General features: G+C 39.6%; 1 protein-coding gene across 2 annotated transcripts; it reads right to left on the bottom strand.

The window, feature by feature from the left end:
* Positions 1-80: 80 nt before the first annotated feature.
* PAPOLG (poly(A) polymerase gamma) lies at positions 81-22,795 on the bottom strand. 2 transcript variants are annotated; one of them, XM_071805646.1, is made up of 23 exons: positions 22,715-22,795; positions 19,094-19,249; positions 18,950-19,016; positions 18,238-18,319; positions 18,045-18,154; positions 16,795-16,848; positions 15,645-15,756; positions 15,049-15,138; positions 14,301-14,439; positions 14,075-14,147; positions 13,872-13,992; positions 13,471-13,555; positions 13,024-13,077; positions 12,583-12,702; positions 12,159-12,268; positions 11,270-11,391; positions 11,009-11,178; positions 9,997-10,103; positions 9,681-9,919; positions 8,741-8,812; positions 8,107-8,163; positions 7,224-7,337; positions 81-1,093 (listed from the first exon to the last, which is right to left on the bottom strand). In XM_071805646.1, exons 1-22 carry the CDS (start codon positions 22,729-22,731, stop codon positions 7,239-7,241), a joined length of 2,256 nt encoding a protein of 751 aa, XP_071661747.1. In that variant the 5' UTR covers positions 22,732-22,795; the 3' UTR covers positions 81-1,093; positions 7,224-7,238. The 2 variants fall into 2 exon arrangements, with proteins under 2 accessions (XP_071661747.1, XP_065690456.1); XM_065834384.2 differs by lacking the exon at positions 81-1,093 and adding an exon at positions 4,582-5,112.
* Between the last annotated feature and the right edge of the window lie 171 nt (positions 22,796-22,966).

The following is a 22,966-nucleotide window of genomic DNA, read 5'->3' as shown; positions in this document are numbered from 1 at the left end:
AGAGCACTGGAACAGGCTGCCCAGGGAGGTTGTGGAGTCTCCTTCCCTGGAGACATTCAAAACCTGCCTGGACGCCTTCCCGTGCGACCTCACCTAGGTGTTCCTGCTCCAGCAGGGGCATTGGACTAGATGATCTTCCAAGGTTCCTTCCAATCCCAAACATACTGTGATACTGTGATATGTAGTGGCTTAAAAATCCACAGTTGGTTTCAGTTATAGTCCAGAGATAGTTACAACAGCCTTTAGCCAGATGCAGTAACTTATGTACTGGGAATCCCCATTGCAAGCGTGGACAACACGGCTCTAAAGAAAAAGGGTCAGACAACACAAATCTCACACATTCAGGGAATTTGGCTTCAGTTTGTGGTATCGCCACAAAATTTCTGTCTGGTCCATCATAAATTGTTCATCTCTACACCTTGGGTTCCTCATCTGTTAAAGCAGAGATTTAAAAAAAAACTCAGAAATGTTGTAAAGAATTATTAAGTGTTGGAAAAGAATTAGACATTGTGTCAGGGAAAGCCTTGGAAAAAAGTACACAGTAGTACCAAAACTTAATACAAATAAGAAACTTTTGGTAGACACCCTGGTTAATCCTCTGTCCAGTTATTTCAGATAAGAAGTTATTTTAAACATTAGTGTCAGTGGCATCCACTACTTAACAAATACAAGATCATCTCAGGTTTTTCAACAAAAGCTTTCCTAAGTAAGTAGTTGAAAACAAAACCAACATAAGTAAAAGGAACAATGACAACAACCCAAGTTCACATAAAAGCAGGAGCTAATGAAATAATGGAGTCTTGCTTAGGAATCACTAAGAGCCTGTGGTTTAGTTTCTGTACCGAAGCCTTAAAGTTTTCTAAGTAGTTACTTTGCTTTTATTTGACTTTTTTAGACCTTCACACAAGGACAAACAGAAGTGCAGCAGGGTTTCCCCAGTGACATCACAGCCCCTGAAATCAGGGATGACCTTTAAGGTTGAACACACACACACACACACAAGATCTGAGTCTGAACATACGAACCTCTCTTTGAGCTCCACGCTTGGGTTTCTGGACAATCCATTTCAGCTTGCTTGTTACTGAAAGGTGAACTGAAAACAACTTGAAATAAGCACAGTCTGAAGAATATTGAGATATTACCTTTACTGAGGTTTCCCTACTTGAAATCACAACATGTAAGAACGGGAAGGAAAATTAACACACTGTTGATCGCTCATTTCTGTAGGAGAAATATAATTTAGTAAGCAGATTGATAATTTCACAGGCATATACTGAATAGTAGCCCTGAATTACAGAAAAGTAAACATCTCTGTACTTCCGCAACTTACCATGTGGTATAACCCAGTGATTTGTTTAGTGGGCGATCAGGGGAACAGAAACAGGGGATTCCCTTGCTTTCTCATCGCTAGTACTTAGCTGTTTGCAACATAACCATTTTCCTCAAAATGTGACTCCCAGAGGGATATTTTTGTCCCATTTGATTTTCTTAACTAAAGTATTGCAAACAATCTCTATACAGAAGCTGCATCCATGATCTTCCTATTCGTGAACTGGCAGACTGTGGTGTGTTGGGGTAGGAAGGTTTTGCTTGTTTTTTTGTTATATTTGTACAAAACCTACACTGGGTTGCTTTACAGATTCCACCACCAGCTGTTCTCCTACATAGCAGAAAAGGTACAGGATTGGTAAAGACCTGTAAAACCACTCAAAATGCATGGGGAAAATTCACATATGCTATCTAGACAAAACCAGAAGTGAATGTAATGACCAGCTACGAGTCTTGCAAGAAATACTTCAAGACTTCTGGTTTCATATATATAATTCAGAAGCAGGACCACCTTTCAGTTTCCCAACAGTCTAACGCTTGCTTCATTTGGGACAATAGAAAATGTGTAACTTAAAATAGCTATTACTTCTTTAGCTTAGTTATTAGAAATCTGTTGGATTGCTCACAATGACAGTTTATACCTTTCTGCTCAAGCAGTACAAAAGGCTGCATGTAATAAAATGCAGATTTGGTACCAAATAAAAACAATCAGACCAAAAAAACCCCAATCACAACAAATACACTAAAGCAGTGTTGAAAGCGTAGCACTAAGTGATTAAAAAAACCCTCAGCTCTTCTTTGTGTACATGCACTTGGATATAGTGTTTACATCTTTCTGCTCTTGCCAAGAGAACACAGGAAAAACAGAGCAGAATTAAAACCGCACGGACAAAATAAATCCCAACATTTTCTAACTTTAGTTAATGCTGTAGCAAGTAGGTACTGTGTTTTATTTTTGCCACATTACCACCAATGCACTTTGTTGTTTACAGCTAGTCAACGCTTCCTGTTTTAAGGCCGCATTCTCAGTTACTCCAAGTTTGCCAGAAACTTTTATTTGGAATATGATTACATATACTCCGCCTCCAGCTGATTTTCAGGAAAAACAGAACAAAAATGACTCAGTAATTTCTAAGAATGAGTCATGGGGAACAGATGCTGCCTTAATTATATTCAAAGAATTCTTAAAACTTTTATTAAGAAACTCTTCTCCACATTTCAGAAAGAGGGACATGAAATTTAGCACAGAGGCTGTGCTGGTGTCACTATTGGACTTTTTACTCTTCCTTTGAAAAACCACACATCTGGGCATGTGTTGAACCTATGGCAAGGTTGAACTTATACATGCTTGCCAGACTTGCTCAGTAGCCAAAATTTTCATCTTTTTCTCTGTTGCAGATACTGCAGAGAGTGAGCTGGACAGCCCTGCAGTATGTAGCTGATTGTCATGCTGAAACAAGGTAGGTTATTTCTCTTCTAGTTACAGGACTCCTGGGACTTTTTCAGTCCATCAGCACAGAATAAAGTAACACCCAGTTCAAATGCAGAAGAAGAAAAGATGGATTTGGGTGAAAAATGAAGATGTGAGTTATCAGAGAGAAAGGAAGGCAGGCAGAAGTCTGAGATCAGATGAAACAAAAAAGAAAAAGAGATGAGGTGTGAATATGAAACAAGGTTGGGTAAAGAGAGCAGGATGATTCAGACAGGGTCTTCCCAGCAAAGAGGAACTGCCCAAGGATAAGCAGTCCCAGTTTGATTTTCTTGATTTCTATCAATTTCTTGAAGGTCAGACAGCTGAGAGCTCAACAGGCTAGATCTTCTGGAACAAGAGAAAAATTAACCCTTTAGACTACTGTTTTGCTAAGATCCCACCCAAAAGACCACACCAGGTCCAGCAGCCCAGAGCCTTCAGCCCTTGGGCCATGCTCAGAGCTTGGCACCCCAGGGGTAGGTGAGGGCTGAAAAAACCCCCAACCATGGGGAACGGGAGCCCACACTGGCCTGCACACCAAGGCTCAACAGCCCACCGCTCCCTTCCTTCAGAAAAACCATCAGAGACTGGAAACAGCTCTGCTTTGAGGACAAGCTGAGAGAGCTAGGGTTGTTCCACCTGGAGAAGGCTCTGGGGAGACCTTACTGCAGCCTTTCAATACTTAAGAGTGACCCTTTAAGAAAGACGGGGACTGACTTTTTATAGCAAGGCCTGTTGCAATAGGACAAGGAGCAATGGTTTTAAACTGAAGGAGGTGAGACCCTGGCCCAGGTTGCCCAGACATCCCAGGCCAGGCTGGATGGGGCTCTGAGCAACCTGAGCTGGTAGAGATGTCCCTCCTCATGGCAGGGATTGGACTGGATGGGCTTCAAAGGTCCCTTCCCACCCAAACTATTCTGTGATTCTACAATTCTCAGCTCCAGGCTGGAAAACACCCCACTGCACTCTGCTTAGCCCTGCAGGATTTGAGGAAAGACTGCGCTGATCAGAAAGTTGGGGCTGCGCCGTGTCCCCCCAGGCCCTACCAGCAGGTGGCCAGGGGTGTTTCCCAGCCCTGCAGCTCCGTCACACACCAGCAGCAGCACCGTCACAGCACACGCAGGTCTTGGTCCCCAACCCGCCCCCAGCCTTACGGCAGTAAACCCACCCCAGCGTGGGCTGCCGAGGCCACAGGTCCCCTCTGGCTCTCCCCACTGGGGAAAGGGCACACAGCACCATCAACAGCCCCACAGCCACAGCAAGTGGGGTGACAAGGCTGCAATGCACTGCGGGGGTGCTGGGGGAGAGGAAGGTGCCTGTGTTCACAGGAGCGGGTCACTGTGGCCCCTGCAGCAATCTGATTTGCCCTGGGGACAGGACACAAAGCGACTGCAGCCCAGGGTGGCCGGTAGCCCTGGGTGCAACCACAGCTTTTCGGTTACTGGAACGGTGCAGAGGACCAGACTCTTTATAAGAAGTGCGATGAGGTAATCGCAAAAACACAGCTAGGAGTTTTTGCTTGTGTTTTCAGGCTAAACAGCTTATGTCACCAGATATTACATAAAGGTTAATGTATTAATAAGCTGCTTCCTTTCTAAAGTCAAGATGAACAATTTCAAGATACCTTTTTTCCCTTTGTTGCATCCCAGCGGAAGCCAGGACATACTCATTAAGGCAAAAAGTATTCTATTACTTTCAGTGTCTACAGCGACACCCATTGCAACAGCAGAAGCATAGGTAACTTCACAGTAACTCTTTCTTTGCATATACCTAATAAGTAAACTGACAGGAAATGTTAATTCTTGCAATGGAATTTCTTGCTCGTAACTACTAACCATACACAATTTCAATACAGAGCTGCTCCTTTTTGAGGAGCTTGATCGCCCATCCCTCACCCCTTGCACCTGAACCTCCATGCCACACATGCTGCAACCAGCTAAGAAATCAGAAAACAGGAAATTTTGCAGGAAGTCTGATATCAAAGAGCCTCCCTCACTGAGTCTTCACGCATGAGTAACTTTCCTTTCAATCGCTTTAACAGAGGACTTGCTCTGTAAACAAAGGGAAACATTTACATTGAATTACTGCAGTCTGAATTTTATTTAAAACAGCTGAAATCTAATCTGCATAATCCTGGGGCAGTATCCAACTTCTGCGACATCCAGGGAAACTCCAGAACAGTGATGGCACTCTGCACTGGGCCAAGCGTTGAGTCAGGATATAATAAAATAGAGTGTTCAATCTCACCTATGGTGGATCAAGTCCGAAAAACTAGTAACCTAAACATCCTCCTAAACATTCTTCTTAAAACCCTAAGAGTGAGGGGAAAAAAAAAAAAAGGCAATTAGAAGATAACTGCAGAGCGAGAGAAAAAAAAAAATCTGTGTAACCTTTACATATACTCCAATAACCATTAACTAAGTTAGTTTGAGACTAGTTGCATAAATGCATGTGCTGATGTAGAGGTTAAAGGCAAAACAGCCCCTAACAGTCTTGGAATACTTAAATGGAATAATTTGTTTGAAAGCATGGTAATATTACAGGGTTTTAGACTACTACAAAACACTTAATTTTCATATTTGCTTTGCTGTTTATCTTATCACCTACTAAGGCTTTAGTTCCTTCAAATTTATGATGGATTTTTATTTACACAGGTGCTGAAGTTGTACACAAACTGTAACTAGTACACTGACTTGACAATATTTAAATACCATGGCTTTAATGCAAGTCACAAAACTGAGGTAACCATTTTATAAACTTAAGGTGTAGTTCTGCTAAAAGCTACTTAAATAATATGGATTCTGCTTCTTAATCTTGTGACTAAACCTAAGCCTTGCAGTCTAAGTTTTAGTTTTTCTTGAGGGGAGATGGAAGAATAAGACCTCTCAAACCCACTAAGGCTAAATTTTTATGGGATAAATTGCACTTGAAGCAAGCTGGAATCCAGAGGTATTAAAGAAAAAACTATGTATAATGGGATAAATTCAGTCATGCTTTCTCCACAAGTTTGGAATGCAAGCATTGGGGGAATACTAGAGAATTAAGACCTTGCAAGATCTGTGCCTCTTCTTATTCCTTTATGATCCTTTGGCCTTGTCACCAGGGTTTTAGGTGGACACTTAAGATAAACAGCAATTCTGAGCTCTGATCAAGCCAAACAACTCATTTGGAAAGAATTCAAGGGTATCTGTCATCCACATAGCAAACTGGGACATCAGCTGTCAATGCAGTTTGCAAACTGCACTATTCAGAGTTAATTCAAAACCTGGAAGTACTAGGAGCAGGAAAGCAGTGTTCCTAGCCCCCTCAAGTTTACTCTAGCATAACATTGTAATTGTGTAAAATACACTTTTTGGGGCACTGCCCCCCCGCCTTATATTTGGTTTAGTAGTTTGGGGTTTTCTTTTAAGCAGATCCCATCTGCATTAAAAAAAAAGAGGCTGAAGATTTGAAATTTCTCTTTGGAAGATAGTATTTTTCAGTACATACAAAAATACTCTGCAAAAATGTACAATGCCATTTACAAAAACACCAAGTTATAAAGAAATTACAATAGAGATAACATTACACATATTTCATATAATCAGAATTTCTCCCCACCCCTCAAAAAACCCTATTGCACTTAACCGGGTAAGCAGTGTTATCAGTTTACAGAACCAGACTTAAGACTACTACAAGTTTTCACGTAACCATTTGGAACAACTTTCAGGGTTTATCTGAAAACACTTTCTGCATACCAGTTGCTGTTCTGAGTTCAGCTTTACTACCCAGTGACAACAGCAACAAACTTTAAGTCTCACGCTGAAGCAGTCTTAAGGTAAAAATCAGATAACATGGCATGGGACATGTCTATCATCTCCATACCTTAGCAGCATCCCCTGTTGCTTTTTCTTCAGTATTGACAGTATTTATGGGCCTCCATGGGAGGTAATGCTTGTGCAGTGCATGGCTGTGCTAGACAGTGGAAAGCTACTATTTGAGGAAGCTGAGCACTGTTGTGACATGCACAGGAGTGTAAGTGCCAAATGGGAAAATAATTTAAGATAAGAACAATATACATACATGAACTAGGAAAGCACAAATGCATACAAGCACGTTCATACACACTTGAAACCAGAATGTGGTTGCAGTGACTAGTTAACCCTGTTTACGTACATTCTGAATCCAAGTCATAGGACAGGGGGGGTTTTTTTTGTGGCTTTTTTCAAGAGCTGTTTCAGCTAGTGACAGCTAAGACTTTAAAAGACTAATACAGATAACTGTTACAAGAACATGCAAAGAGTAGTTCAAAAGGAAGCAAGCATCTAACAATACTATAAAATTAGACCGTGATTTTTAACCAGCCAATCGCAGTATGGCAACAGGAACCTTCCATACTTTGTTAGTAACTGCAACACACATCGATAATATGACTTATCTTTACCTGAGGAGGTACCGGTTACTCGTTAAGGGTAAGTTTGATGGATCTTTTAATAACACGAATACTGTTTGTTGGAACAGGAGATGAAGAATCTGGTAGTTCTTTACTGGAAAGCCTCTACAACACACAAACACGGGGAAGAAAAAAAAAAAAGAAGTTTTAAATTCATTACTTAAGAAGTAGCAGCAGATAAACCCATTCCTAGCTGAACATAACATTATGAACCAAAACAGTATTGCCCAAACTCAAATTGTTTACAGAAAATGATTTTTCCACCACACCACTTGTTTAGTTACCATCAGTTTACACAGAAAAAAGCATTTTCTCCTCTGCACATTTGTTTCCTGGCATCAACTGAGATAATTATATTTCTGAGGAAGGGAATAAGTTATAAGCTGCTCAACAGCATAATAGAGGAAGCTCCCATTCTTCTCAAATCCACAGACCAGGAAAACAGTGTCTCTACTCTCCAGATTACTTCCAGTCTTATTACCCTCAACTTCATAACATTTTACATGACACAGAAGAGTTAGAGCCACTTACACACTTCAAAGCTTTCAAGTCTTGTCACAGAAATCAGCATACAAGTATTTAAGATAATAAGAGCTCAGATCTGCAAGGAGGAGAGATCTTTTTGCTTAAGAAAAAGGCAAATCAGGAAACTGTATCAGTGTTTGAGTGCATGGAAATGTGGTTTTTGAGGTTCAATAAATTTGGAAGCTTTGGTTTCACTGCCATGAGTAAGCCTGGAAGGCCGTTGTTCAGCTATTGAATTTGGTGGAAGCACAATAGGCAAAGGTTTAACCAGCTACTTAGAACCACCACATCTAAAATGAAAATTCTAGTTTTGCTTTACTTATGAACACAAAAGCGCAATAAATAATACCTGTGATCTTGAAGTAGTGATAATTGGAATCAGCATGGCCTTTCCTGCAAAGACACCCTAAAGAAACCAGAAGGGATTTATTAAGCAGTATTGTCAAATTGATGACTTAAGAAACAGCAAGGTCTAACATACTTAAAAACTAAATGTATGCATTGACAATCTCCACCTTCTTTTTTTTAGGCCATATAGGCAGACATACAGCATTTCAAGTATTAATATTTCAACCTCCACTCTATCAACAAGACCACATCTTGATTTGAGGGTGTGCCCTCAAGAGTTTATGCTTCAGTAGCAAGCTACCCTAAATATAAAGCTCTTTATCCTCCCTATGAGAGGGCAAATGCTTTATTCTTTATGGTAGTTTTAGTTTACATCAGTGAATGGAGTGGTTTAAAAAAAAGCTTATTTCAATCATGGCAAGAAGCCAAATACTAACAGATCTATAGTAATATTTAAAATTCAGGTCATACAGGTATAATATTTGGGAAATTAGGACTGAAAAAAGTTAAACTAAAAAGCCTATTTTTGTTTACATTAATATATGTGTAAAGTATTTATGTGAGGTAGTCTATGCAAGAGAACAGTCTGTTCAGCTTTTCAATTAGACCACTGAATAAAATCACTTTAAAGTTACATTTTCTGTAGATCTTCTCCTGATATCTTCTAGATTGCCACCATCTTTAAATGCTGAATCCTGGCCAGGTAACTAGAAGAACAGAATACACAGACTCAAAGTAATTGCTATACTAAAATTACTTTCATATTTTGGCACAGCTTCCAGTCAACACATCAAATCTATTAGTGGTCACTCTAAAAACATCATTTATTCAAGACTACCATTACCACATAGCAATCTCAAGCCTCTCAAAGTCTTACTACCCAAACCTTGAAATATTCCATTCTAGATAACAGTTCTGCAAGTTGATTCTTTACAAGTGTCAAAATTAAGTTTATTCCTAGTTGTTCTTTGCACCTGCCTCAAATCAGAGGTCAAGCCACAGGAGCAGCTATTTAAGGAGATTTATATACAGCAATAAAACAAATTGAGCATTAATCTAAAGCTTCCACAAACCCCAGATTTAATGAGCAACTCCATACTGTCATTTCAGCAGCGGATGACCTCTTGAGTAGGCTGCTGATTTCTAAAGCAGCAAAACTCTCAATAGGCATTCAAAAATAATCTCTGGTAGAACAAATCTAGCTCATACTTTTACATTTATAAAATTCATATCCTCTTCATTTTGACAGATTTTTTCTGAGTTGTTTTAAGAACTGCTTCCAAATAAGCCAGTTCATCCAGCAATTGGTCAGTGCAGTAGTATGTAAATACAGTGGTATTTAGAGACCCTGCCCACAAGACCAGAAGCAGTCACTAGTGCCAGATCTTTGAAAAAATTGTTTAATAGTTATACGTTATATTATAAACAATTTCTCATATCTACATCCTAACAAAACTATCATTATGCTTAAATTTAGATTACTAAACCATTTAGGAAGGTATATATGCCTTTCTTCTTAGTTGTTTCATTCATTCTACATAAATAATTAATACTACTTCAACCTCCCTTCTTTACCTTTTCTCTACCCATTGTTTTTTTGGGGCATTCTCCCGATGTAGGTGAATGAGGTCCTTTAGTCGTCAGTGAATAAGGTCGTTTAGGTGCAGCGTTCTTAGGATCTGTAGTTGCAGTCCCATTCAATTCTTGCTGTCCTTGGACAAAATGTGCTCTGAGTTGAGCAATTGTGTTATATCCTGGAATGGTGCAACCAATTGGAGGTCCCAGTGTTCTTAGTGAAACTGTAGCCTCCATTTCTGTAGGAAATACCCAGTTTTTAGAGTTCAGCCATGAAATTAATGACCGTATTCCACCCACCACTTCCGACAGATACCTGAATCAATAACAGGAATGGAGCATCCCTTAGACACTGATGGCACAGCCACGCGAAGTATCTTCTCTCTATTTTTAGCACTATTAGATCTCTGATATACAACACTTCTGTAAAAGGCAGACAGTGGAGTTATAAAATGCTAGTCTGTAAAAATACTATGCATTTCCTTTCCAGAAGGAACACGGAAGACAAACATCTACCTTCTTACCTCATTGTCACAGCTCTACTAAACACCACAAACTCACAGGCAATCTAGCACAAGACCTTCATTTTGCTGAACTTCAGACCACAAATTTAAACTTATACATTTTGTTTAGGGAGTCTCTATGCACTGGTAGTGTTTTCCAGCTTGGTATATCCAACACTCTGTGCTGCTTTTAATTAATGATCTATTCCACCTGTATGTGCACCCTATTTTTTTTCCGTAGGCTACTCCTACAGTAGCAAACAGCCTGAACACAGCAGCATTATGTATTTGGTAGTATTAGGCTGTAACTCTCAAGATTACATATTCCTCCTGTGCTGAAGTAGCTTATGGACAGACTTCCCAGGAACTGACAGACACTTTAGTGCCAGAGTTCTCAAACTGCTCCACTAAGTCACCAGTAGCTCTAGAGTTTCTGTGAACAGGATCAGCACTTCATTAGAACTTCATACTGCTTGGCATTAACCACACTTTTTGTTAGAAAGAACAGGTTACGTACACGTAAAATACTCTGGCTTTAAGTTAAACACTAACCTAAGTAGATTTATATTCAAGACCAAATAATTTCTCTGGTATCAAGTTCTTCTTCATTCTTATGTGTTCTTGTACATTAAATTATTTTTTTCAGGGATTTCTTTAACATGTCTCCCACCATATGCCTAAAAGAAATGTCAACTTTGTTCCTGAAGCCATTAGAACCCTCCATATACTTTTGATCCACATCAATTCAAACAAGAAATCCTAGACATTCACATTGAAGAAGCTGCTTTTAACTGGCTCACACAGTTCTAAAGTTACAGTGCTAACCTTTCTGTCTCTGCTGGAGAGGTTTCCAATTTGGATATCTTATTTAATGAAGAGGAATTATACAGTGTTCTGGAGTCCATGTCTCTGGTAATGTCCAAACAGTTTCCATCTGAAGAAGTCCTTTTGCACTGAAGCCCACTCGCATTTTGACTAATATCTGGCATGCTTTGCTGAAACAACAGTTAAAAAAAGAAAACGAAGTCTTCAAGTAACTATGAAAGTAAAAATATATTGCGAACAAGAGTCAAATTATTAATATACCTTCTTTCTTTTCTGTAAGGTTTCTGCAGGCAGAAAATAGTGGAGATGTTTTCTCTTCACATGAGCTGCCTCAATCTTCATCCCTTCCTTTAGCATGTTGAGGTTGCTAGCCTGTCTGTAAACTAACATGAAATTAAGTGTTGTAGCTCAGTGGGGATGGTTGCATTAGGTATTTGTCACAACTACATATGGTTTCTTTAGAAAAAGGAAGCATTTCAGTCTGTCCAGCCCAAAGAGCAAGAAGTTTCCAGCCTAACTGCACACAAAATGCTACCCAAGGACTCCACTGAGTCTCAGGAAGATGAATGTGACCCAAGATGCCCATTTCACATCCAGTACAGACCAGATACATAACAGCTATTTAAGTGCAAATATGTGTTTGTGTGCTGCATTACAGCTGTTTGCTAATCATGCAGCTCACACCTGCGTTGATTTTAACCTGAAGGAGATAATGGTCCTTAACCACTAGTTTTCTGGTTGAGAAAACCCCTTTATTCTATCATTATCTAACAACACTATTACTACTTTTGATAGATGTAGAAATAAAGTAACAAAAGATGAACATGAAGGTCTACATGCAAAACTACATGTAATTACTAAGTGACAACTCACTGGCTTTCAAATTTCTGGGATCATATCATACAAACCTATTTTGGAAAAACACTATCACGATGTATCTTAGAGCCCGATACAGTTAATTCCCACTCTCAAAGTCTGGCAACTGACAACTGTTTTTTTTTAAAGCTAGTCTTCTTTATGTTGCTCTCTACAGAAGTATCTAATAGCTAATGCCAGAAGGAAACAATTCACTTGGTGAAGCAACCTCCATTAGATTAAAAAAAAAATAAATAATCAAACTCTACAAGACTAGAGTCAAATATAGGCTTACCTGTATCTGTGAATGACTGTATAACATATGTTAAATCAATGTTAACACTTTCGGCATTTTCCATTTTCTTAAACACAAGTCCAAGAAACCACATTGACACATATCCATTCCTAAAAAGACAGATTCACAAAGCCATCATGTATGCAGTTATTTGGATGTAAGCATCTACTCTTCAGAAGGGATCAAGCAAAACAGTTTAGTTGGATGCAGCGGTTAGAAGTTAGAGTCAGCCCATACTTGGGTTCTCAGAGTACTTCTCTCTGAAGTTCTCCCTTCTTTAAAAAGACCTTACATGCTCAGAATGTCACCTGTCAGAGCTCACACCTACAGAACTGAAATCTGTCAGACAAGCTGAGGTGCATGAATACAAACAAGTTACAATACATTGGCCAAATTGTATGTCAAAAAAAATAATGAAACTCACTGTTTACAGAGTTCTTTGCTGCCAGGGAAAGACTGTGGTTTCACATGTGCAATATTTATAAATTCATTCCTCTCCAAGTTTCCAACCAGCACACGAATTTTAGATTCAACAAGGCCAACCCTAATAATAAGAAGAGATATTTACTAATTTTTAACTGTATCCAGCACAGTAGTTATATGCCTTTTTATAATACAATCTGCTAATACAAAAATGCTAACCAATCAAGTAATAAGTTTCATTCAGCTGAGCAGATACTAGGTTTTTACTTCACACACACTGTAGTTCGAGACGTTGCCTTTTTATGGTATCACCTTGTGCTGTATTCCATGCCTAGTTGGAACAATTTAATACTTCACTTGTCAATACAGCTATCAAAAATAAAGTGTAACATTTAATTGAGTTTCAATTATGTATTGAACCCACATTTAAAATAAGCCTTACCACTCTAAGTGATGCTCTTCAGTAGAGGCACTAGCAGTCAGCACAATGTAATGTCTAGAGGGAAAATTAATATATTAGCTCAGGACTTAATATGTCTTCAATTGAAACCAAAACAGCCTTAAATGTATAGAATATGACTTCCAGACAAGACAGATTGTGTGCTACATAGTATTAACTGAAGAAAAACTTATTACATCCTTTAGAATTGCATTCTGCTATATTCTAAATATCATACTTGGTTTTTTTTCTAAGAAAAACCTGTGTCAGTGACATAACACACAGTTTTTCTATCTTCCCTATGCTTATCCTTCCCAAAATCCATATGACTCTACCTCCAGGTTCTCCATAAACATTAATGCCATCTTCTATTTAGACTGTTAGTTAAAAGTCACTGTGCTAACCAGTAAGTAAATCATTGCAAGTTCAGACAACAGATTTCATACTTACTTGTACTTCTGAAAGAAGTTCAGTGGTTCAAAGAGCTTTGACCAGTCTGATTTGCCTTGGAGGATCTCATTGGTCACTTCAAGACCTACAATTAAAGAGGAAAACCTTATTACCATTTTGTTTTTAAGAAGAGAAGAGCATGATCTAAACTTGACCAGATAAGTTTTTGAACAGTAATTAACAGATCAAAAAGGAGAAATTCTCTTGACATGATGTAGGTCTGCTACAACTGGTCATTGTAAAACTGATCCCCTATTGCCTGCAACAGGTGCACTTCCCAGAGACCTGTTCTACCTAGAAGGGCAGAACACCTCACAGAACACAACCAATTCAGATAATGTGGTTTCATACCACAAGAATTATCCTTATTAATCAGTTAATAAGCATGGAAAGAACTTTACCGTGTTTGAATTCCTCTACCATCACTGCTCGTGTTGATGTAGAGACATTGTATGTCGAATTCTGCTGTGGATAGGCTGGGGTGATGATGGGCATTAAGTGATGTCGGTCTGATGGGTTCACCTATGATATTAAAATAAATTCACTTAGTACCAGTTTTGGTTGAAATAAAGTGTAAAGGGTTCTGAATTCAAGGTCTACATACCCTAGGGTCCCATACTGGTAAATTAAGATTGCTCTCCTCAGGTTGTTTCAGCAATACAGGATTTGGCCATTCCCTGTGTAAGAAAAGCCAGTAACTAACTGTCCATTTAAAACTCTGCCATGTAATTCAGGGCAGGATTGACTGTTGTCAATGTAGATCTTATATAAAGGACTCTCTCTAGAAGCATTACTTCTTTGTGTAAATTAAAATAAACAATAGCTCTTACCATTTTGAAAAAACCAAGAAGAACTTGTTAACAAGAGTAGAAGCCAAAGCATTCGGATAGAGTTGACATGTCCTCGCTACTAGCATTGCCCAGGAAACCCCACCAAGAAATCCCATCATGTTGGAGTAAATGCCACGTCCTGGAATGGATACACAGTAGTTAGCCTGTCATCCTTCAATACCTAAGTATATTCCTTCAAATTTACAGCACTAACTTCACAATTTATAGAACGCTTAGTACACTTCAGCCTCAAAGTCCTTTATTTTTGCAGCGCAAAGAGGCCAAAACTGTTGGTCCTTACAGTGATGAGAAGAATCACCACACCATTTCCCAGAATCCTGTTACTTTGAAATTTGCCTACACTGCTACAACTACAGGTGCACCTCAATTTCCCTTAAGCAAAAAGCTCTGCCATTCTTCTACCACTTACTCTAGCCACATGCACAAACAGTATTTTCTTATTCCCTATGTACCAAGCTTTTATACTTAACTAGGTATTTTTATCATTTGTAGTCAGGTACCTGACAAGAAACACAGCATCTTGTCTTGTAGGCACTCCCTCCTCTCCCCGCTTTAAAAAACACAATCTACCACATGGACAGACCATGAATCTAAACTAAACCTGCAGTTTAGTTTAAAACTGTCATTTAAACAGCTATCTGAAGCTGAAGTACTTCTAATGGTCTTATTTATTCAGCGTGAGCCGCCTCTGAAAAGTTCGAAGATCACAAACAATCACGTTACTCACGTTTTGCCCACAGTTTAATTGCACGGAGTGTGAGCCGGAAGTTCTCTTTGTTTGGCACTAGATCTAGTATTTCATCAGTAACTCTGCAGCCTGCAAGAAAAGATAACAGGTAAAGTCAGTTTTATGCGATATTGGATCAATAGATTACAGTTTAACCTTCAAGTCTGCAAAACCAAATTTTGATTACTTGCTCTGTATTACCTCAAAAATTATAGATGACACATAATATTCAGTACCACTTAAGGTAACTGGTGAGCAAGGTAGCCTTCAGGTTTGTTGTGTGTGGTTTTGGGTTTTTTCGTGTTTTGTTTTAATGAACTACAACTCATTCTTCTCTATCAGGTGCTCTACCTATTCATCTGAAGCAATTTCTGTGGCAAACTGGAACAATGCACACACATTGGTCAAAGAAACATGAAATACAGATCTATCTAAACACACAACTCCTTGAAAAAAGGCCCACTTGCCACCTCTTCAGATATCAAGTATACAAGAGATCAGTTTCTGCATCTTGTACAGAAACTTTGGTCATGCAATGCATATTCTATGCCAATTTTAGTAACAATTGATTTTTTAAAAAGTGTAATTATGCTTACCATTTAAGCTCCGTATACACCTTATGTCCAGGCTTCTCAGACGTGAATCGTCTCCGAGGTCAAGATTATCAGAAACGGTTTGCACAGACAGTCTTGCAAACACAAGATCAATCTTAGGAAGGAAAAAGTGCCAACTGTGAGTTCAGATGCTGCACTGTTTGCAAACAGCACACTAATTGGGGACAGTCTAATCTAAAAGAGTGGTTAACATTGTTATCTATAGTCACATAAATCTAAATACATGTCCCAAGATATTTATTTGCCATAAAACTCAAGAAAATTGCTAGAAGTTCTGTATTTTACTTATAAAACCTTCATTGCATCCCCCCTTTCTTTCTAAGCTAGGGAAAGGAAGAGGGGTTGTTTTAAGTAGAAAAGATACTTTAAACTTAGAATTTCTGTTAAAAGGGAACTTAAAATTATTCATAGAATTAAGACGTAAGTTCAATCACCTCAACTATACTTCAGCAAAGGAGAGAGCATTTTCTTTATGCAGTAAGTACTTTTGATCTTGAAGTATCTGGTTTTTAGTACAGTCTGAGGCAAGGAAATTATTCTGTGAATGTCTCTACCAGATAAAGGCCACAAAGAGGTAACTGAATAAGTGTCTTCATTGTAGTGATACCAAACAGTAACCACAGCACACGGATCTTGAATACATCTTACGCAATGAATAAAGGCCTAAGAATTCCTGCAGCTGACAAACCTTGGCAAGAATCAATTGAGTACTCTTCATTTTCCAGATTGTCTCACAACTGCTTCATTTTTGATTTGCGACAAAATGTTTAGCCTGCTCACATGATTCATATGGTGAACTACAGTACACACACCCCTCTGTAAAAAGCCAGCTTGTCAGAGCCAAGAAGAGTGAGCAAGGACACTGCCTCTAACTCTGCACAACCCTTGGGGGATAAACACCATTCAAGCAGGCTACCCTGATCTACAGCACAGGTTTAGAAAAATATGTCCCTGATGTTCCCATTCTTGCCAGATTTCCTAGGGGCTTATTTTCCTGTGAGCTCCAATTCTACTGCAATATCTTCTTCTGGGATAGGTTACAGTCAAAAATAGCACAGTCACGGGCCCCTGGAAAAGTTGTCCTATTCCTAAGCAAGAAACAAATTTACTCAAAGAAAAAAGAAGTGCTTACCTCAATGCCCTCAAATGCAAACTTGACAACTGGCACATATGCATCTTCAACAGCCTGTAAAGGAGAGGATAGTTGTGTAAGAAAACAGTTTGCGCTTCTTTAATGTTTTTCCTAAAATACAGAATTTACACTGTTAAACTATTCAGTATATAGACTGGGTTGCTTCCAAAACAAAAAAACTGCTAAGAAGCTGCAAGCAGTATAGCACTGCACTAATACTAGCTTTAAAAAGTTATTTAGCCAAGAGATGCAGAGGCTCATCATGTATCATAATAAACAAACAACACACAATCAGCCATCAGTATAAGTGGTGGTACGGTACTTACCTTGGTAGTGAAGAGTTTCTGTAGCTACCTTACTACTGGTTAACATCCAGAGAAATCTAAAAAACTCCATCCACATTTGACAGTGGGCACTAGTCTTCTGTATTTTTTTTCCTCCTGTGCCTGAGATGCTATCGGCTACCATATGGGACAGTTTTTGGTTTTGTAGACCGCTTGTTAGAACTGCACCACAGCCCACTGTGAGCCTGTTTTCAGGTGACAGTCATCTAAGCAAAGGCTCATAAGCTGTGCATATGATGTCTTTCAAAAATGCCAGCACAAGGAAGACTAGGCTAAGAGCGACTTCTCAGGAGTTGTTTTACATGCAAGGGACACAACATACGCACCCAAGGGTGATTTTACAAAGCAGTTTTGTACGTTCACAGCACAGCTGCTATTAGCTTTATGTAAAGCTGACTGTGTACATCCCCTTCTGCAAAGTCTCAGGCTGAAAAGCCAGAGAAGAACCTGCCCAGGGAATAAACTAGAGATCCTAAATTAGATCCAGAGGAGTCCTATGGCAAAGGCACTGACAGAAGCCTTCCCACGTCACATTCAGCTTCCTTAGTTTTCAGGCTGACTCCTCCTGCACATAATTATGTTGTTTCCAAGTCCTGTACTACATCTAAGATTAAAGTAAGGCTCCTAGGGACAGCCTTGTTTTTTGATACACCAGACTTGTTCCCAAACCATGGGCAGCAGACAAGTGTACCACAGAGATTCTTATGTGATGTGCAGTCATTGGGGAAAGGAACCCAAAACCTGACTTCAACATTTTCATGCTGCATAAAATAGTATTTCAGAAGGTGCTCAGAAACATTTTTTTTAAATTTTTGTTTGTAAGACATTCACTACCAATACGAGTCTTTAACATGTATATTCTTATTGTAGAAGTTGTATAATCTATCAAGGAGAGAGCTTACTCACTCTTAGATTTTTTATTTCTTCCTGATGTTTAAGTTTTGCAAGGAATGATTGAAAAAAGTCTGATCTTTCTACATGGCTAGGCGCAACACAAACCGCGTCAATGTCAGCACCTGCAAAGAGATCCCATTTCTTTTGTTATTGTTGGAAGTCACTTTCAAACGTTAGAACTATGACCAGAAAATGGAAATTCTACCTTTTGTGTGTACGCCAAGCCTATAGGAACCAAATGTAAGTACTTTGCCACCAAGAGTTGCTGCTGTGGAAGTAGGAAGATTCTGTGGGTAGAAGAGAAGGAGTTTACTTTAGAACATAAGATACACATTGACATACAGGCAAGTTTAACTAGCATACAAGTTCTGTAGAAAGACTCCAACAGCCTCCATAGACAATATTTTCTCCTTTACTGAGTTATAAGTCTAATAGACTGATATTCTTTTTCTGAAGTGAGTGCTTGCAACTCACAAAAAAAAAAAAATTAGTAATATAGCAGTCCTTTCATTAATATCCACAAGTTAAGACCTATTATTAGTCTTCCCTGCAGCAGGCACACATAAATTAGCACAATCTAAGAGCTATACAAAAGGCAAGTCTAGGGTAATAATTTCAAAGTAGATTGAGTGCTGCAGGCTGTTTGGGGCAAGATTAGTGCCCATTTACCATCTATCTCACCCAACAGTACATTGTTTCAGCTTTGTTAACTGCTACGAATCAACTGATAGAGACACTTCACAAATTTATTCAGTGCCTCAGACTTCAAGTTCTTATTCTGCAGTATGTTTTATACATTATTTCAATGGCAGTTACCACAGCTCTGTTGAACTTTAGCATGAATCCTAGTAGGATGGTCTTTAAAAGGAACAAAAAGGCTTCAGCTGTTTTGATAAGAACATATAAAAAGTCCTTACCTTGCTCTCTCCAAGTTCCAAGATCCACTCCTTCACCAAGTTATTAAGCTTTCCCAGAACAACCTGCCTGTAAAGAAAATTCATTTTAAGTTTGCCCTAAAAAAAACCCACAAGAGATCAACAAATTTTACAGTCTTCTTATACCTGTGATTCAGTTCTTTTTCGTCTTCAAACACCCCAAACGGTTTCATTGCTTCAATCAACTTCTGCGTTTGAACGCGATCAATGTCTTCAGGTGGCGCCAAGCTAACCGGAGACGTAACTCCGTAGATTCTTTGCTGGTTCTGGCGCCTGGAAGTACTGTGGGAGAAAATAAAACATTGAAGACTTCAAAAAAATAATCATGAAAACAAAACAAAACCACAACTGACTGGAAAACACCCTTCAGCTTACAGGTTTCCAAATACACTTCTGCTCTTTTACCCAGAATTAACACAAACGAGGAAAAAAAAAATCCTTCTTATGAGTTTTAGACAACTTCACCAACTTAGAATTCACAACTACTTTTTTTTTTTAAAAAATTGTGGATATAAGAAAATACCCAAGTTGCTACCATCTTAATACAACTTACATCCAGACAGTTAGAACTGATCACCACAGAATTAAAAGGCTGGAATTCCACTAAGGCTGATGCCACATACAGCAGAAGTTTGGGACACCTTCCAGTTTCCTATCCATTTTGATTTAAGGATATTCCCATCAGCTTCCCGCTAACATTAAACAAGACAATTTAATGCTGGCTTCTTTTAGTTAAATGTGCTTCTGGAAGGGCACTATAGTTAATTGTAGAGGGAGGACATAAAGTGGTCTGTTAAACAGAGTTGGTATAGTAAGTTATTATCTTGCTTTTGTTTATGGAAAATATTAATGAAAACATCAAACCATTTGCTGCTAACGCTGCCTCATGCTCTTAACACAGTTCTATTTTTATAGTTCAAAGGCTTAGCTGTACATGGAATCAGAGAATCATTTAGGTTGCAAAAGACCCTCAAGATTATCGAGTCCAACTGTTAACCCAAGTCTGGCACTAAACCATGTCCCCAGGAACCTCATCTCTGTGTCTATTCAACCCCTCCAGGGATGGTGACTCCACCACTGCCCTGGGCATCCTGCTCCAATGCCTGATATCCTTCCCAGGAAGGGTTGGATATTTCCTAATATCCAAACTCATCCTCCCCTGGTGCAACTTGAGGTCATTTCCCCTTATCCTATCACTTGTTGTTTGGGAGAAGAAACCAACACCCTCCACAATACAACCTCATTTTGGGTAGTTGTAGAGAGCAAGGTCTCCCCTCAGCCTCCTTTTCTCCAGGCTGAACAATCCCAGCTCCCTCAGCCACTCCTCATCAGACATCCACCTGTTTTACCTAAATCCAAGTGATGCATGTCAGCAAATAAAGCAGCACAAGTTAAGGGAGGTAAGAACTGTACTTAATGTATCAAGGGGCTCTACAGAAACACTAGCAGCAAAAGTGGAAGAAACATTAAAAGGTCCATACGACTCATTAAGCTTATCAAAGAGTCCACGTCCAGACCCCAAGGCTAAAGGGATTAATTATGCAATTATTCAAACTGGATTTTTTTCTACTTCACATATTGACAACTTCAAATATTAGCTGGGTTAGCCAAGAGATATAACTATTGGAGGTATCTGACCCATTTCAGCTAGAATGGGATTACAAAGTGCTCACAGGACAGCTTCAACACTTGGGTTTTTTTAAGGAAAAAAAACCCAGCTTATTATGGCTCCTTATTTCTAATTGCTACCTTTACTCCTCCATTGAAGGAAGATGGATTTCTCTCAGAGCTTATCCAACTACAGACATAGATTTTAGTAATCTAGGTTTTGGTGGCGTTTTGTTTTGTTTTCTTCCTATTAAACCCATTTTTCAAACTTTCTGCTACATGTTTTCCAAAAAGCTGGGGGGGGTTATTACAACTGTAGTTCTATCAGTTAGTCTCCCCAGTCACAACAGCTGTCTGCTTACAAGTGTAGCTAGGCCTTGACCTAATTGCCTTGTTCATAGGCATTGTAAACTTCCACTTCATAAATAAAAAAATTAATTATATTTATTTTCTATATATATCATCTATTATATCATTTTCATAATAAACACAGAAGAATGTTTAATTGCTGTGCATTACACCTAAATTAAACACCTGCAGCAGCAACTTCCTACATGTTTTAAGTATTATTTGCATTGTACACCTTGCACTTCAGAAAGTTTGCATAAAACAAGAATGGGGTTTAAACTTTGCTGGCATTCAGAGCCTTTCCAGTGTACAGAAGGCCACCATCTGCCTTTCATTGCCCCATTCTGCCTACAGAGGCTATAATTAGAAATTTACTTAGAGAAAAATATCAATCAGATATATCAGATATTATTATAATAAAAACTCTTTTAGTCAATAGTAGATATTTTTCAGTTGCTTGCATGTATTACTGAAAGTTTGCTCTCACAACTTAAAAGCTGCGGAAAATGGCACTTGAAGAGTTTTATTGAAAGCATAATTTATGCCCAATAGAATTTTGCAATTAAAAAAAAAACATATATTTTTAAAGCCCACAAAACTTCTGTCAAGTGCAGCAGACTGCTAGGCACATACAAAGAGGGGATGTTCAGGCATAAATTAGTATACATGGCATACTACTTACTCATCCATCCTTTAAATGAGAAATATATTGCAGTTTAATATTTTACCAACTCTTGCCCACCACAGTGAACAACTCCAACATGTTTATGTTCTGATAGATCCCAGTTCTATGCAAATAAGTTCACTTAAATTGATTTTTTTCCACAGGTTTTGCCACTTATTTACAGTTTTACAAAGCCACCAGCGTTTCTTCTACATACTCTGAGAGAAAATGCATGAATTTACACTATTGCAGGTCAGGGAGTTGCCTTCAGCCATCAATGCTTACGCTTATGTATGAGAAGCCATTATAAATGCTTTTTTTTTTAAACTTAGGTGGTCAGCCTGCTACAAGATGAGCAGAAATGTCACTCAGCCCCCTCCACTCCCCTGTTTGGGAGGAGAAGTGACTGGAAACCAACTCTTTAATCACCAAAACTGAGCACACAGATGAAAAATTTAAAATTATTTTAAAAACCCCACACAAACACAAAACAGGGGAAAAAAATCCAAACACCACACATACCAAAAAAAAAAAAAAAAGCACAAAAACACCACCACACAAACACCACCAACAAAAAAAAGACCACAAAATACCACACACACCAAACAAACCCCAACCCTGTGACCTTTGTTTAAGTAACACCTGCTACCAAGCAAAAGCACCTTTTTCGTGATGCCGGCATTCTGACAAAACCACTGGTCTTTTTTTTCCTCAAGTTTAAGCTGGACAGGCAGCCTAGGAGCGGTGCTTGGTCTAAGACCAGCACTCAGCCCAGGCCCAGAGCTCAGCTTAAAACCAGAGCTCAGTTCAAGTCCAGCGCTCAGCTCGAACTGAGCACAACCGGCCAAACCGTTACCAGGCGACGGCGACAACACAAAACAAAGAACCTCCCATAGAACCACACCGCGACAGGCGCTCCCACACGCGGGGCTCACCCCGCAGAACCCACACACCCTTCGCCCTCACACATTAAAGCTTTATCATTTATTTGAAAGACGACTTTTCTCTCAGGTTTCCGCTCTAACCCCCTCCCCACAGCCTCCCGCCGCGCCAGGCCAGGCTGCCTCACGGGGCTGCGGCAAGGAAAGCCCCTGAGGACGAGGCTGGGGCCGAAGGAGCCGCCTCACCCGCACTTCTCCTTCATGGCGCCCGCAGCGCTCCCCGCACAGCCCAACTGCCGCCCAACGGCGCGCGCTACTCCCCGCACTGCGCCCACCACCTATCCCGACCGCCGCGGGAGGGGCTCGGCCAATCAGGAGAGCGAGAGCGCCCGGCGGGGGCGGGGCTTGACGGGGAGGGCACGCCCACGCCGGCCCGGCTGGCTTGGCGCCCTCTGGCGGCGCGAGGCTGAGGCGACACCCTTCTCATCTCGCAGCGCC

The sequence above is a fragment of the Patagioenas fasciata genome, chromosome 3, assembly GCF_037038585.1.
Source record: "Patagioenas fasciata isolate bPatFas1 chromosome 3, bPatFas1.hap1, whole genome shotgun sequence".
NCBI classification, from domain to species: domain Eukaryota; kingdom Metazoa; phylum Chordata; class Aves; order Columbiformes; family Columbidae; genus Patagioenas; species Patagioenas fasciata.
The sequence above is the reverse complement of the archived record's forward strand: the minus strand, read 5'-3'. Positions and strand labels throughout refer to the sequence as shown.